Source organism: Dermacentor variabilis, chromosome 4 (genome assembly GCF_050947875.1).
Source record: "Dermacentor variabilis isolate Ectoservices chromosome 4, ASM5094787v1, whole genome shotgun sequence".
NCBI classification, from domain to species: Eukaryota; Metazoa; Arthropoda; class Arachnida; order Ixodida; family Ixodidae; genus Dermacentor; species Dermacentor variabilis.
In genome coordinates, this window is record NC_134571.1 from 142,025,531 (window position 1) to 142,043,416 (window position 17,886).

At 51.0% G+C, this 17,886-nt stretch overlaps 1 protein-coding gene across 5 annotated transcripts in view; it reads right to left on the minus strand.

Annotated features, from left to right (window-relative positions):
• The window catches only part of aop (ETS variant transcription factor anterior open), a 179,995-nt gene that overhangs the window by 152,480 nt on the left and 9,629 nt on the right, over positions 1-17,886 (minus strand). For 3 of the 5 annotated variants that reach the window (XM_075690490.1, XM_075690489.1, XM_075690488.1), the window contains exon 2: positions 4,682-5,198. The exons of the other annotated variants lie outside the window; for them this stretch is intronic. In XM_075690490.1, coding sequence (XP_075546605.1) covers positions 4,682-4,904 — 223 coding nt within the window. In that variant the 5' untranslated portion in view covers positions 4,905-5,198. The remainder of the gene's footprint in view (positions 1-4,681; positions 5,199-17,886) is intronic. 5 annotated transcript variants of the gene reach the window in all.

Genomic DNA, 17,886 nt, shown 5'->3' on the forward strand with positions numbered 1-17,886 from the left:
TATATATATATATATATATATATATATATATATATATATATTTTTCTGTTGACCATCGAACCAGGAATATCCTGGCAATGATATGCGGTGTACGTCCTACTACCGCTTTCCACTAACATAGGCCGGTCTGATGAAATCTGACGAATCCGAGCAAATTCAAGGCAAATTTTCTCTTATTTGCGTTGCACTGCTGAGCTGGAGGTCGCGGGTTCGGTGCCGGCCGCGGCCGCCGCATTCCTATGTGGCGGAGGGGGGGGGGGAGCGGATGCAAAGTCGCTCGTGCACCGTGCATTTGGTGCACCTTCAAGGATTGTCCAGCTGGTCAAAATTAACGGACCACGCTGATTACGCAACTCACTTTGGTCGCATAGCATATACGTACAGGGGAACCGCGCCAGTACAGAAAGGTGTACAACGACAGCCGACGAAGATGGCGCGTTCCTGGACTACACGCATTGCCAATGGATCGCGCGCACGTCGGCGATACTAAAACCCGAGTCCACGCCACGCGCAACAACGGAACGAGCTTAGTAGCTTGCGCACGCTGCGGGTCGCGCACCTGATGGGCGCCACATGCATGGTTTCCACGCGCTCGAACGATGGTCCTCAAAGAATGAACGAATTTCCCGTTGACGCGGGTTGTTACCGAAATCCGCTCGCGAGCGTGAGACCCGGCGCTGCTTTGTTATTATATTCATAATAGAAAACCCGAGTGCGGAACAGTGGGGGAGGATGCTTTCCAGCGACATCCTGAAAATCCAGCAAGGGCTATTAAGGCGTGCTCGCACGGCAGCTACCCTCAGTGGGGTCCTCGACTAGGGGGCACCAACCCTGGAAATCAAGATGGAAGAAGCCATCTGAATAACCGCTAAATACATATGTAAATAGAGCAAAATAAACGTTTTTCACCACCGCCACTATTCGTATATAGCGCGGGGTAAAAAAAAAAAAAAAAGAGAAGAAGAAGCGAGGATATCGTCGACCCTTCCTCGTTTTTCGAACGACGACTGCGCGCCTTCGTTCGACGCCAATCCGTCACTTGGAGAAGCGCAAGTTCAGAGGCGCACGCTTAACCGCTTCGCTCGAGATTAAAAACAAAAAAAAAAAGAAGAATGGCGCAAACTCGGCGGCCCTAGAGACCTTTATATACTTTTTTTTTCACTTTTCCTCTTCGCAATAACACTTGCGTGCGCGCACAATCGTCAGAAATACAAAGTACCGGCGCGCGCTATACTTGAAAGTCGAACGTTTCGTTCCTCGTCTCGAACTGCTCACTTCTTGCTTCTTTGTTTCTCTCTCTCTCTCTCTCTCTCTCTCTCTATATATATATATATATATATATATATATATATATATATATTAGTACCGCAACTGGAACAGGAAGGATGGGGAAGGAAGATGAGAACCACAGAGAAAAAAAAAAGAAGAAAGAACGGAGACACAAACAGAGAGAGAGACATAAAGATACACACCCCCTTCGGTTCTTGTATATGCTCCCTGCCATTTGCCGTGCAGTTCGAGCGCGATCCATCACTCCGAAGAAGAGCATCGCGGCCTCGCTTCTCAATGCATTATGCGAACCCCGCAGGCACATCGCTCATCCGCGCCTCTGCCGCGGAAACAGCGGTCGCCTTCGGTGGCATTTCGACGCGCGCACGCACGCTTCGCCGTAGACCAGGCCGACACTGTACGCGGAATGAATGTCACACTCTGGGGCTTCGCGAGCCCAAAACACGATCCGATCACGAGGGAAAGAGGGGGGGGGGGCGCTCTGGAACCCTTCATTAATTTCGGTAACCTCGGGATTTCTAACTTCTTTTTTTTTTTTTTTTAGCGCGCACCTAAACACAAGTATAGGCGGGCGTGTTTTGCAATTCCGCGTCCGTTTAAATGCGGCCACCGAGGTGGGGACTCGAGCCGGGGACCTCGCGTTCGGCAGCAAATAAGTTAGCGCCATCGCCACTGTGAGCTATACCGCGTCGGGGTGACGCGAATCGCGAAAGAATCGTTTGCGCGCGCGATGATGCTCGCGTCGATTCCATTACGGAACGTCGTGCAAAAAGAAAAAAAAAGTTACTAGCCCTGGTGTCTACACGGAAGCTTATTAATGTTAAGTTATGGGGTTTCCCGTGCCAAAACCACGATCCGATTATCAGGCACGCCGTGGTGGGCGAGCGACTGCGGATTAATTTTGGCCACCTGGGTTTCTTTAACGTGCACTTAAATCTGAGTAGACGGGCGTTTTCGCATTTCACCCCCATGGAAATGCGGCCGCCGTGGGCGGGATTCGATCCCGCGACCTCGTGCTTCGCAGCCCAACACCATAGCCACTAAAGCCACCGCGGCGGATGTCCATACGGAAGCATTTCCATACGGAGGTATGGAAATGATAGGGGTGCGGTGCGTGGAGTTGTCTATACAGGCTTCGTCGTCCTAGCTTGAAACGCGGCTCTGTTACTTTCCGAATCGATCCCTTTCAGCAAGATATCGTGTAGTAAAGGCGGAAATTTCGCAACGACTTATGCCTGTGCGCAGAACCTCATTGCCTTCTGCGTTAAGAAAAAGCGCCATTCCACTCTGCGAAGGCGGATGAATAGCGAAGCTGTATATATATATATATATATATATATATATATATATATATATATATATATATATATATATATATATATATATATATATATATATATATATATATATATATATATATCGCTTCTCCCCTCTCTACCTCTGCATTCGCACACACGCACTTTGTTTCCCCGCTTTGACACTCCTAATGATAACAGAATCAAAACAGTTGGACCAGAATCGCCACATCAACCAGGGCCTCGGGCACATTCCTTGTGCTGGATGTACTCGACGGCCTGTGTACGTGAGAGAAGTCAGGATACAGCCGCGAGAAACCGCGCACTCGCGCCACCTGAGCGGACGTGGAGAACCTACCTTGAAAGGGCCAATGAAGAATTTTAGAATAACGGCCCCAAAGGTTGGTGGTGCGCTTGAGCGAGCTACGGATGATTCGGACACGCAAGAGGCGGCGAGGTACAGTATATACGGCGTTCGCGTTACAGCGTTACGAGCTCTCGGAATCAACGTACTATCTCTTTAAATCAAAGGCCCGTACTAATCGTCGAGTCTTCAAAATTGAATACGCAACTCGAGGAGGGGATGCGAGTTTACGACACACACACACACACACACGCACACACACACACACACACACGCACACACACACACACACACACACACACGCACACACACACACACACACACACACACACACACACACACACACACACACACACACACACACACACACACACACACACACACACACACACACACGCATGCATGCGCGCATGTGCATGACGTCAATCGTCAACAGAAGTGCGGCCAGCGACCGCGTATGGGGCAGCCAGCTTCGCACGAGCACTGTAGGCGCGCACGAATATTCGAAATTTCGAATACGATTCAACCATAGTCCCTGCAACGCGATTCGCGTTCGATTCGAGAATTCACTGTTAGAAGTTTTCGAACATTCGTTCGTTTCGAATGTATCAGAGATAAAAAGCACTTATCGAGGGGGTAGGGGAGGGGGGGGGGGTCTCCAGGGTGACAGAACGATGGATGCGATGACTGTTCCGAATCCATCTGCTGCGGAACAGTTGCGCTGTTGTTGCGCAGGGCCACCGCGGCTTCTGAGCAAACGCGCGGGGCAGGTAACCCCTGCTCAATAATTTTCGGTGGTTCAGTTAAAATGGCTCGCGTTTAAGCAGCGTGTAAAGGATTTTCTTTCGATTTACTGCTTGCACAGCCTCACCATGTGTGCGTCCTTTTAAAGCAATGTGCACTACCGTAGGTTCATATTTTACTATTTCATCGAATGGTTACGTGTGCCTGGTAGCAAGCTGTTCTTTCGGTTTATTGGTGCTACGGACAATTGAAAGTAACTACAACTTACAAGGTCTCGAGTCGTACGCACGCGTAAATTTGAACGGTGTTACTTGAAGGTGCCATTGTATACAAGCCTGATTTCATTTTCTTTACCATAAAGACTCCGCGCGGAAGTCGGATTTTATGTTGTTTGAGAAAGTGGAGAGTATTCCACGTTTAATTCAATATTTGGTGGTCGTTTATTCCCCCCCCCCTCCAATGTTCGTATTCGGCCCCATTCAGAAATTTTCGTATTTGAACACCCCTACTAAGAACTCAAACCAGAGAGCCAGAGTGGCGGCGCAGGGACAACCTACCCAAATCTCTCCAACCAATCACCAAACTAATGAGACACACAGCCTGTTAAAGCCTCGTTTCGTGGACAATCGCGCGCGAGAGCCGTTACAACGCTGCGTTTGAATCGGTGTATAGATTTCACTCGCAACATCCTCTTGGTTGGGGACGGATAACGTGACGCGTCTTTGATTTATCCGCGCTAACCGTCACCGATCTCGGCACAATGCTCCACGGACTCTCATCGACACGCCTGAGCCAGTGGCGCCGTCAGTTTTCCCATCGTATACGTTTTTGTTTCTTCTCAAACATCAAACGGACTACGAAGCCGCCTTCATCGGACGCCTTTTACCGCACTATACGGTGCCGAACATTTACGCTAAACCGACAGACGTTCGCGACAGTTTATACTCTGACCACGCGCGACGCCCCATACACAGTGGAGTGCGCTCACCGTACAAGCCCACGGGTCGAATGCCGAAGAATCCGGAACGCCGTTGGGTCACACCGGAATGGCCGCGAGCGCGGCACAAGCAGCAGTCGTAGCTCGAGGCGCCGCAGCCCGCAGCAGCAGCAGCAGCCAGTGGCGAGCCGGGCTCCCCAATGTTGGCCCTGACGCTCGAGGGGGGAGTGGGGCCGCGTTGCTGCGACGTCCGCCTCTCCTGGCAATCGCACATTCCGGGCGTGACGGCGACAGTTGCTTAGGGCGCGACACCAGCACTGTTTTCGCGCGACGACCAGCGCCGCGGCTCTCGCCTCCGCGTCTTCTGCTTCAAACGAGGTCGCAGCTCCGAACAAGACGCAACGCCGGGCCGGGTAGAATTCGAGGAAAGCCAACGAGTGGCCCCTACCGCGGATCCAGCGTCGCGGTCCCAAAAGAGGCGATCCTGTTCGGGGAGAAGGCACCTTGTTGTCCAACCTCTAGCAATTAACACGTACAACGGAGGACACGGCGATACGCGGGCACACCCCTGTAAGAATCAAAGGGAAGTCGTTGCAGCCGAGACAGACGCCGGCCCGTCCGAAAAGGAGGTCGCTCATTGTTTCCAAGCGAGCATAGTGTCATGAAAACCCGCCAGGAACCAATCCCGGGGACCTCCTCAAAACGTCGCGTTTTCTTGCAGTCCAGACGACACCCGTCCAGGAGTTGATAAAAGAACGGTAGCGGTGACGCAGCCGGCGGAACAGATGGAGAGGGACGTCGGCGAAGTGTGCGGGCAGACCGCCGCCGCCGCAGCAGCAGACACGTGCTTTTCTACTTCACCGAACACGGAGCGCGCGAGTTCCCAACTCCTTCGCCGCGCCGTGGATCGACGCACCTTGCAGCGTAGGGATGCCTTGCTGCTGCTGCTGCTCCAACCGCTGCTGCGCCTTGCGCGGCGGGACTACGACGACGAAGATGCGTAACTTCCGGTCGCCGGCCGCGGCTGGCTGGCGGAGTCCCGCGCACAGCGACGTTGCTACAAGAAGAATAGCTGGAGGAGGCCCCGAACACAAGCATCGGTGTCGCAGGCGACGCACGCGCGATCCCAAGGTTCGAATTCCGTCGAACCTATACACGTGTAGGTATGCCATAAATACCGGGGATTTCAGGAACACTTTCGAACTCTTTAAATATTTCCTGTGGCAGATAGCACAATTCTAGCCCATCAGGTGGCCTACGCGAAGAGGCGGACTCGCACAAAAAAAATTGAAGTGCATCGTCGACTAATTAACAAATATTCACTAATTGAGTTTTTAGCTAATTACCTTACGGCTCATATTGCAATTTACAAATCTTAGCCGAGGAGTTCGCAAGGTGGATCCAGTTGGAAGGAACTCTCAGGATGACCTGAAGCGAGGTGCGAGACCGGGCTAGTTGGTATTCCATGCTGACGTAATCAGTGCAACAGTAGACGCGGGGCACTAGTAAGGCGCTTGTCCTTGTCGCCTCACTAGTGTCCCGCGTCCACTTTGGCTCTGGTTATCATCAGCTCAGGATGACACCAGTTTCGAGATATTAATTCCCGAACTTTGCGGAGAAATGCGTCGGCGTTCCAGTTAGCTTTGTGCTTCAATGCACGAAACGACGTTTTGTTAAGAAAGTTAGTGGAACGACAGTGCATTTTTACCGCAGGTTTGACGGCACATATCTCGAAGATGGTGTCATCCACACAATTATTTTCGGCATCACCAGCTAGAATTTGTAAAATGCAATGTGTGCCATAAGGAAATTATAGTTAAAACTTAGATAAATTGTGTTATTTAGTTGATTATGCAATTCACTTTGTTGTGCAAGTAATGTCCGCCTCTGCGTTGACTAGCTCACGGACTAGGGGCGCTATAGCGTAAAACTATTCCAAACTTTTCTATTCCAATTCTGCTATCAGCCCTCCGCGATTGGTCAAAAACTTTTTTCGACCACCCCTCACTTCACCTGTCCGTCACGCGACGTCGCGAAAACCGCAATACCTCCCCATCTGATATGATGTGTACACAGTGATTATGCGTGATTTGACAGAAAAAATAAAAACAGTTATTTCTGATTCGACCCCTTTTCGCCATTAGCCCTCGGCTATTGGTAAAAAGCTTTCGGGCTGCACCCACTGCACCTGCCTGTCACACGACGTTACAAAACCACACAAACTCACCGCGTCAAAGTGACGTGTACGCGATAAAGATGCAGTAATATGCCGAACAAAACTGAATTTTTTTCGGAATAGCCGCAGGCTGCCCCGTTCCGAAAGGAATAAAAGATGGCTGCCGCCTATCGCTGAGACGATGGCTACTCGCACCTGCCGGAGAGCATGGGCGTATTTGCGTATAATAAACCATCTTGCGTGACCATGTAACGTTTTCAAGCACTTTCGGCACGTTTACTACCTCATTCTGCCAACTCTTCTTTGCTGAGGGTCAGTTTTAGCGTAATTGTTAAGCTTCCGTTGCATGCCGCCGCGATTTTCGACCAGCCACCCCAAGCTAAGTAAGGGAAAGCCGACCAATCGCTGACGTCGGCACCACCCTCTTCATCCGGCTATCAATTTTCAGTGCACTGGCTCTGCCCCAGTGAATCCCTCTCCACTCTAGCGTTCTCCTCGCCTCTTGTCAGCCACTTATATACGACAAGCCGCTCAGTGTAGGCAATGTTATTCGTTTTTCAAGCAAACAAAAGAGACCTCCTATGAACGAGGAGAGCGTTTGATTGGTCTGTTCAGACAACCCTGCGGGTGACCGCCCAGTGCTTGCGGCGGTGGTTACGCAAATTTGACGTCAGGAAATTGGAATAGAAACATATTGGAATAGTTTTACGTTATAGGGCCCTAGAATTGTGGTGGCTGGCATATGCAATCTGATTTTTTTTTTCTTTTTTTGAAGTGCATATTTGCTGAAACTCCTTGTATATATATACACATTGGCATAAATTAAAACGCAAGCAGAAGATAGCTGATAGGAACGCCTGCACCGCTTAGTAACGGAGGACGCGTAGTTGCTCTGTATCCGTTTCTATCGGCATGGAATAATCCCAAAAGTACAGTCAGAAGCAAAGGTCTGCGGACCACGGCACCGGAAGAAAATAAAAATTTCTTACAGCGCAACCGCCCCGGTGATATCATTTCAATACATTGCTTTCTTCGAAGACGAGCAACTAGACTGCAGGTACCACATGATTTCAAGCTGCATGCCTGCAGGCTGCGAAGAAAGGGGAAAATTTTTGTTTGTTTCAGGGCATCCGTGGGGTATATATTTTTGCTCGCTGCTTTGCATACGTATCGGAGTCTTGCATAAAATGCAAGTCCAACGACTCATTCGACTCATTTTCAAACTTGTTCGCTTTGAATATATTATATATAGATAGTGAGATTAGCGGACGAATCGTGGCATGCCGTGCGGTACGGCTTGATTCGTTGTTTGAAGCTCCCTACTCGCATGCTTCCGGATGTCATTAGCACAGTGGTCGCCAAGGCATTCCGTTAAACAGTGGCCGGCACAAAAAGCGTCGCTGGCCTCACACCCGAAAGGTTACAGCATCCTTCGCTTGCAGTACTTTAAATCTTACAGGGAGGCTGCCAAACGGGCGGTGTGTACAGAATCGAGTTCGTGCTGCGACGAAAGGTCGGCATGCGGCGGCTTGCTCGGTATCAAATGTCATTCGAAGAACAACCCAGAGTCCGCGATTTGTGTTTTGAAACCGACCTAATTATCAGCGCTTGTAAAATAAACGTCGTTCTGCGTTGCTCAGCCGGTAGCTAGTACGGCTATACCACGCTGGAAACCGACCGCTTCGTGCTGCAATTGACGCAGCCTGCGTAGCAGCCGTCGCTAAGAACCGTTAGCAACCAGACCGCTAACTATAGTATCTCCCGAGGCTGTGACATCAGGAACGGCTTTTAACAGCTTCGCTATCTTTGAAGTATCACTCATTCCGAAGGTGTTTGCAGGTGTCGCGTAAGAGGCGAGATGTCGACGGTACGCGGTCGAAGGTTGACTCCTGTGCGCACTATAATATTCCAGAACCCGTATTCCAGAACGTACCAATGCTCAACACTTCACCTCGACTCAAGCGCCGGCCCTGGACAGAAGTGGTCGCGGTACTTCGTTGACACTCCGCGGCAATTGTGGAGACCTGTAGCGTGTTCGTAAGTCAAGGGACGCGGCGATATGTGCTCAACGTGGCAGAGCGGAGGAAGAGGTTCGAGACCAGGATCGTCTGAGAAGCGTTTCGAAGTTTCCTATTGAGGCGCCAGGGAAGTCTTGGTACACCTCCGTAAAACGATCTACCAAGGTGCTAATAACTTGTTTTTGCTCATTGGCTTTTACTTTTTTTTTTCTTTAGCAGCAGCCTTGTCTGTGTATACAACATATTATGCTGCCCTTGAATCTCTATGCGCGTGGATGTACGGCTCCGGCCATTCCCATCGGTTACGCGACTGGTGTGTATCGAACATCCACCTCCAACTAGATCCGTGTCCGTTTCTCGGAAGTACAATATCTCTCCCGTGTATCTTATCCCGGACGTATCTCATCCAGCGCTCTATGGTGTGTGTTTTTTCTTCTGTGTGTCTCATCAAAATGTTGCGCAATCCAACTTCTAATATCCCGTTCGTTTTGCCGTCGCATCTGCGCGGTCCGCGAACGGCTTTCCACACCGAAAGTGTACGAGTTGCGTCTTACGTATCAGCGAACTAACTATAAAGAAAAGGAGTCGAGAATAAAAGAGGCTCTTGAGGCATTCTTAAGTAGTCTCCTACAGAAATGGATTAAGCTCTGTAGGTGCGTGACGTGATGCGACCATGTGAACAACGTAGAAACCCTTCGCGTAGGAAAAAAAAAAAAGAAAGAAAGAAGGGGCGGGAAGAGAAAGGTTCAGCTGGGAGTTCACATCCTGGCTTTCGAGCCAAAGAACACGCAGTATCGTTTTCCCCACAGTACGTTCTTCGTAGAATTAAACTTGTTGAGCGCAACAGCAACACTACAAAAAAAAAATTACGGACTACAATTCAGAAGCGCTTGTTCTTCGTCGCGCTGTAGTTGTCTTTTCTCACATTCGTGCGTCTCAAGCGCTCAACTTATGCAGGTTCTGCTAACCACCACCAACAAGCCCAACGACACGTCGGTTTGTTTTCTCTGACCGCCTGCTACGCACACCAGCCCCTCCCCCCAACACCCTACACACACCTTCGAACCCTCCCCCTCCCCCGTCATTTGCAGAAGTGACGCATAAACCGGAGCTCGCGCTTGTCCGCAAACGAGGGCGTCAAAACGGTTACTTTTTGCCGCCGAAAGGATTGCACCGACCGCGTGAGCGGCGCATCCTCCCGCCGCGCAGAGAAAGAAGGTCGCGCCTGTGGCTCAGCAGGGGAGCGAAGGAAGAGGAGGAAAGGGAGAGGAGAGGGGATCTTCGGCACTTCCGGCGAGCGCACAGGTGTCGTGCGCGCGCACGTACTCCCCGCTGTGCGCACTGCGCGCCGCCCAGGCACCCCCCCCCCCCCCCTTACATCTCCCTCCCTCTCTCGCCACTAAACGCACCGCGCTCGGGAGACGACGAGCATCCTCCATTGCCACGTGCTTTCTTTCGTGCGGCAACGCACAACAACCTGCGATCGGCACGTAGAGGACCGGGATAATGTAACCATTCTTTTACAGTTCCAATCCTCTTCGCGTCAGTGGTCCAATCCCGCTCCGCCTGCGTTATCGCGGGGATCTACTGGCAATTAAGCAGCGCACGTTACAAAAGGAATGGAATAGAGCGAAAGGAATGCTTACACCATACCGGCCCTGGGCCGGTGTAATTAGGTTGCGCGGCGCATATCCGTGTGCCAATTAGAAGGGTCACCCCATTTTTTATTTACAATATTACTTAGGTAGAGGGCTATGTAGTAAGCTATGGCGCAAAAACTGTGTGTGTGTGTGTGTGTGTGTGTGTGTGTGTGTGTGTGTGTGTGTGTGTGTGTGAGTGTGTGTGTGTGTGTGTGTGTGTGTGTGTGTGTGTGTGTGTGTGTGTGTGTGTGTGTGTGTGTGTTAGGAGACTTTCCATCGTCCAAGTACTCGCGCCGTATTTTGGGTAATCACATTAAGGAACACTGCTTCAACTTTTGCGTGTATATATAATGTGCCGTAGTTGCGTGCCATAAGACGTCCAGAGCGGGAGGAGGGGCGTCTCTTCGAAAGCGACGGGCACATGCTGCCCGCTCCCTTATTCGACAAATGCCCACTAAATGCCATAGCCGCGGAAATGATCCACACAGAATGATGTGGATCCTGCTATGAAAGCCTTGCGTTAAAAGCTGCTCTCGGGAACTCTCGCGCGAACGAATTCGAGGCTGTTCTGGGGGCGCCCTGCACTGCCATGCCACCGTAGAGGAAGGTATTAAACTGCGAGGGGGCATTACGTCACGCAGCCGCACGGTAACTCTCGGCGAAGCCATCCGTCCCTTTCGCTTTTTTCTCCATCAGTCAGTCGGCCCAGCACGTGACCCTCTCGTCGATCGGCGGACTGCATGGACCCAGTGTGCCCGGTTCGCGGTAGCTTTCAATCATCGCACGCTTGTTCGCCTGCCTTACCAACCACCCTGTGCACATTTTTCTCCCGATACACGGTCGCGCAGCTTCACTCGTGTATATGGCAACGTACACATTCGCTGCCTTCGTTGCACCCTGCGAGTGCGGCAGCCACTGTCGCGCGCACGTTGTCTTCTCGGAAGAGCGCGCGCTGATATGCCGGCGGTGGGAGGCACAGAAGGTCACCGAGACATGCACCGAAACAACTTAAAGCCACTTCGGTCAGTTTTTGTCCCACATCCGCCATTAGCCTTTCGTGATAGGTGAAAATGACTCGGGCCAAGCCCATATGGGCGGGCGCCGCACCCACTTGGCGAGAATCCCGAGCCATCTTGGCCTATCACGAATGGCTAATGGCGGATGTAGAATAAAAAAAATGACTTATTCCGGCCAGGATCACGTGTTCAGCCGACTGCCACGGTTATAAAGGAGAGAGGGAGAGAGAGAGAGAAACGCAAAGGAAAGACACAGGGGTTAACCAGGGTATGTCTCCAGTTGGCTAGCCTGTAATGGGGCAGTGGAAAAAGGGGTATACGAAAGGTGAGAAGGAGAAAAAAAAGAAGCAAAGAATATAGAATTGTCTGTGTGGTGTTTGGGATCGGACTGCTGGTACGATCTGTTGGGAACTCGGCGCTGACGCCCGTGGTTGTACCTGGGTCGCAAGCCCCAAGGGTAGCGTTGGCCTGGCGGCCTGGGGTACAACTGGAAGCATCCGAAGGTCCCGGCAAAGCATGAGTCGACTGGTAACAACGAAACAACTTGTTTATTTTAACATCGCAAAGAGTTGGCGGTCAGGTTTGACCGTAGTAGAGAGACGGGAGAGCACTTCACTCAACAGAAGAAATCGGAGCCCTCCCTTTTGCGTCCGGGGGCAGCTGTTTTTTATACTCTCGCAGTTGAGGGCAAGAAGGAACCCCTCAAAAGACGAGCACGTGAATGTACAATGGGCTAATGGTGACGCACACTGTCGTAGCGATGCCGTAGCACCATGTCGAGCACGATCTCGTAGCACCCTGTCGTGGCGCTGCCGGTCGGGCACAATGACTGTAATGAGACGATGGTCCCTGCTTTGGCATCGCCTGTTTCGGGCATAATGACTGGAACGAGATCCCTGCTTTGGCATCGCCTGTTTCGGGCACAATGACTGGAATGAGATCCCTGCTTTGGCATCGCCTGTTTCGGGCACAATGACTGGAATGAGATCCCTGCTTTGGCATCGCCTGTTTCGGGCACAATGACTGGAATGAGATCCCTGCTTTGGCATCGCCTGTTTCGGGCACAATGACTGGAATGCGAGGATGATCCCTAGGCGGTCGCATCGCCGCAGTCGCGCCTGGAAACACCTGGCGATGAGTGTTGCGGCGACGACGATCGGGCCAAAATGTCTGCCGCCCCGCCGCAGTCGCGCCGGCAAAACCACGTGTCGCAGGCGAAACGCAACAGTGGGCGCTGCCACACTCTCTGTGAAGGCGCCAGACAGTAATACACAATGTAAATTACCCAGTGAGATGTACAACGCCACACAGTCAGCACTCGCAATTCGTCACACAATTCGGTACATATATCTCTTAAGTAACGCATCAGCGCTATTATAACGGCTCGTCCGTATATATCCCCGTGTCCAAGAATTTCGCTTTCTGCGAGAGGTGCTTGTCCAGCTATAGTGTAGTGTGGAGGAGAGCGCTGCTCATTGCGGGCTGAATCGAGGGTACTCGCAAAAGAAGGAGCGCAATCATCATCTCGCTGCAAACGCAAAGGTCGCAAACTGAGCTGCCCGCCATTCCGACGATAAAGGAGTGCGCATTGGAAAACGCTAACCTAAGCCACAGATGGGCTTAGAAGGATGCAGTCAGGTTGTGATGAGGCCGGACGGAATACGTAGCTGTAAATCAGGGTCCATGCAAGGTACGAAGGCATGCGCTTGTAAATTCAGACTAATTTCACTGATCCAGTGTAAGCTCGGCTCTATAAGTGCGTTGCGCGATGACTTCTCCTCGCTCTTGGCTTCCTCTATGCACAAGACGTTGCTTGTGCTCACACCAACGAGCAAATCGAAAGCTCCATTTTCACTAGCTATTTCAGAAATTTCAGCGAGGAAGCAAAGTGTAGCCAACAGTTATATCGCTGACAGCGATTCAGCTTGCGTGTATAAATCAAAAGACCCACTTCTGGCAATGTTCCTTGTCCATTTCCCGCGTTTGCTCCAACAGCGTATAACAAACATTACTCGCTCCTTCTCACAGAAACAGACTTGAAGTGCGTACGCAGCTTCCGTGTAGAACATACGTACGTCCTGCGACGTGGGTTAATAGATAGTAGGAGCAAAGAGGCCCAAGATAGAGTGCTTCGATGCGCTCTGTCCTCACCCAATACCAGAACTGCCTTTATCGCCGCCTGGCGGGTCACCCTGTGCACACATCGCACACATCGGACGCCGCGCGCTTTGGCTAACTACGCGCGTGGCAGACGACCCCCAATCGTGCGGCCTAAGAACTATCGGTTAATAAATCGATTTCCACGGCTAAGGCGCCACTAAAGCCTAAACTACTCATCCCACCATCCATTCTCCAGCAGGCACTACTACAGCGATAGAAAAGTGTACGTACTGAACGTGCTACAACAGGGCGTCTACGGTGACGATCGACTCCGGACACATCCAAGTTAGTGAAGGTCGAGATACACAGGAAGGAAAGAACATGGAGGTTAACAAGACATACAGTCAAGTTTGTCTAATGCCTTCATCAGCAACGCAAACACATACAAGGAAGAAACAGAGTGAGAGAGAGAGGGGGGGAAACGACAGAGAACTGCGATGACGGAGAAAGAGCAATTCAGATAACATCGCTGGGATACCAACACGTTTAGATTTTCTCCGAAGGGGGCTACGTGGATCACACAACACGAATATTCCCGCAGGTCACTCAGGCGCACAGGCCGATACTTTCGCCTGGAGGAAGAAGCCCCAAAGTTTACGCAGGTGCACAGAACGTCCGCCACGCTTGACTATTACAGCGTTATTTCAATTTCCCGACCGCACGTACTCGGAAACATCTGCGCCTGAGTTGACTCTGCTCTTGTATAGCGTACACACGTTGTGCACAATATCAGAAACGATGCATCATCGACAAAAAGCCGGATAATGAAAAAAACGAGAGAAGAGCTCTCCGAATCGGTCCACAGATTCGGTTATTGAAGCGACCGTGAGATATACCGTGTAACTTTACCTGTTCTATGCGCCACGGTGAACGAGGGCGAAGCCTATATCTCTGGTTACGGCGGAGGACACAGGTATGCTTCCAGCTCATCCGCGCAGCTAGGACGAAAGGGGACGCAATATATTTCCCCCCTTTTTTTTCTTCTTCGTGTTGCTGCCTAAAAAAAAAATTGTGTGTATGTATGTATGTGTGTGTGTGTGTGTGTGGGGGGGGGGGGGTGATGTATATGGAGTCAGCTCGCACGACGGAGTCGCAGGCGACGCCGACGCGACTGCACGAACCCCGCACCTGCCCCGCGGTTACCGACATCACATTTCCTGCTTTCCGCCAGTGCGGTTCCGGTGGATGCAGCCATTGCGCGCGCGCGCGTTCTGTACGTGTGTGGGCCCACACAACCCGTCCGTTACCCTCCCTCCACCCCCCCCCCCCCGGCTTCCCCGCCACTGCTCCCCTCGCCGCCTTCATCATGCGCTCCTCTTGTCTTCGTAGCACACATCCGCCAAAGCTGCTCACGCCGGCGACGGCAACGCGCGCAAAGAAAAAGAAACAAAAAGAGAGCGAGAGAGAGAGAGAACAGAAAAAGAAAGATGTATACGAAACTAGAGAACAGTTATTGTAAGCGAGAAATATACCTTCTTCGCACACGTGTCTTGCGCTCGTAGTATATGCTGTATGAAAGATGCGGTAATGGGGACCACTGAAACACTAACGCTGATGTAAGCGCATACTTAACTCTGGGGTATTAAGTGCTTAAAGACTACGATCCGATCATGGGGCACGCCGTAGTGGGGGTACTCCGGATTAGTTTTGACCACAAGGGGATCTTTAACGTGCCCCCAATGCAAGGGACAAGGGCGTTTCTGCATTTCGTCTCCGCCGAAATGCGGTCGCCGCGGTCGAGATATGACTCCGCGACCTCACGCGACAGCGCGCGGCGATAACCACCACATTAAACCTCAACAAATTTCATTCGTTGGAAATGACATTAGATCTGCCGTGCGACAGGGGTGTTACCTATACGCGTGTAACGGAGCCCGTCATATCAATCTCTTCCTTGCTTTTTTTTTTTCCTTTCTTCAGGCGAAAGCCTTATATGCCCCACGAAGCGGGAAGCCCGGCGAGCGTCCGGCGTTCACATCGGATGGCAAGAAGACCCACGTGACCAAGCGATGACGTCACGTTCTCGACGCTACACCTGCTGTGGCTCGCACTGCGAAACCCCACGGTTGACAGCCACGGTGTCGCACGGACGCCGTGTCTCGCAGCCGAAATTGTATTAAGGCGAATTAAAGTGGATTAAGGTTGGTACTAATTGGAGCAAAATGGGGTAAGGTGGAGCTTTATTTTGAGGCATGAACTTAGGCAAGTCCTAATGATTTCCCATTCAAATAATGTAACGATACTGAAGTGACTGTCAGTTTATTTCTTTTTTTTTTTTCTCTGGTACTCGTTTTAAACGTCTGTTACTTGCTTCGACTCCTGACCGCTTAATGGTTCCGTCCGCTTCGCCACGATCTGATTATGAGGCGCGCCGTATGATGAGGGACTACGGATTAATTATGACCCTTTGAGGCTGTTTAATGTGCACCTAAATAAAAATACACGAAGGATATTTTTTTTTTCTTCTGCCCCCGTCGAAATGCGATCGCCAGGGTCGGGATTCAATGCCGCGACTCCGTACTAATTCCAGACTTACGCAGCGGACGCGCGACAGGCGCAAGAAGGGAAGCGGAGAACGAGATATCAAAAGAAACGAAAGAAAGAAAGAAAGAAAAAAAAATTGAACGTTCGTTACATTCCGCCTTTCTTCTTTTCTTTTTTTTTTTTTTCGCAGCGAACACAATTGGCGACACTGAGCAGGAAGACCCGAGCCTCCCATCCGTTCCTATAAAGGTCGCGCGCCCGCGCAAGCTGTGCCGTTCGTCACTGACGCACAAGACAAGAAGCGCGGAAGGGGGCTGTTAAAAAAAAAAAAATACGAACAGCAGCAGCGAGGGCTGGGGCCGCGCATATATCAGCGAGCCGCCCAATGAGCGCGCGGCAAAGAGACGATAGCGACGAGAATCGTTACCAACATCGTCGCCCCTGCACAAATTATATTCCTCCTATATATATATATATATATATATATATATATATATATATATATATATATATATATATATATATATATATATATATATATATAAAGGGGTCGAAATAGAGAGGCAGTTATACACAGCGCGACCGAGAGCCACGAGCCTCTTGTTCGAAGGCGCCCCAGGATGCCAAGTCGTTTGTTTACCTCGCTCCCGACCCACACACACGCCGTATCACGAAGCAGCGAGGAAGATTCGTCCATGCTCGTGTAGTTCGCTCGGTGGTGTTCTTCCCGTCACCTTGACCTTCCCGTCATTCGCGGTCCTGCGCGTTATTTCGCTGACCTTTGTGCCTATGTCACCTGGCGCCTGAAGCCCTTGTCTTTCCCTCGTTTGTTTCTTCTTCTTTTTTTTTTTTCATCTAGCCTCCGACGTCCGCACACTCGACACCACGGCGACGTAATGGAAGGACAATGAGATACGGCGAGTGTTCTTGTGCAGCAGGAAATGCAAAAAAAAGAAAAAGAAAAAGACGTCAGGGGACGGCGACCACACGGACTCGCCCGTGTCGAACGTGCAGGCCCATCTGGTGGAGGAGAACGTCGATACGATAGACAGAACTCGAGGTAACTGCGGCAAAAGAGACGGGCCAGCCCGCAAGCCAACGACATGGAACAGCCGATAACAAGGCGGATACACGTTATAGATGCCGCTCGGGCCCGCGTCTTCTCTCTCTCTCTCTCTTTCTTTTTTGCCTACTTTCTTTTTACTTTTGCGCCCACGTCACAATTATCGAGAGCTCCTCTATCGACGGGCCTCAGAGCGTGATGTCGCGAAGAGGCGACGCCGGTGCCGGCACGTACGAAAAAGTAGCGCTGTAGCGCATACGAGTTTGTAGGCGGCGTTGCAATTACGACAACTGCCTACACGGCATTATACTCGGGGGGACGACGGAGGGGGGGGGGGGGGGCACGTTCTCACACGTTCTTTATTTATTTATTTTTTTGCCAAACATCACTCAATACGATTAATATCGAGGAAGGAGCGGAACCGAGTTTATTTATTTACTGGTTCTAAGTACGCTTCCCCGCACATCTCGTCTGACGTGCCCGAGATGCGCGAGCCTTGGACTATTAAAAAAAAAAAGAAAAGCTGCAGATTTCAGCGGTTCCTTCCGTTCTCAACTAATTCAACGGCACCATTCTTCCACTGTGAAGAGCACCACGCAATTTTCCATCGCCTGCTTATTCCTCGAATAATTGCACTCGCCCAACTGCGAGAAAATGGAGAAGAAAGAAGAAGCCAGCGGTTTTAGGGTGCAGTCGGTT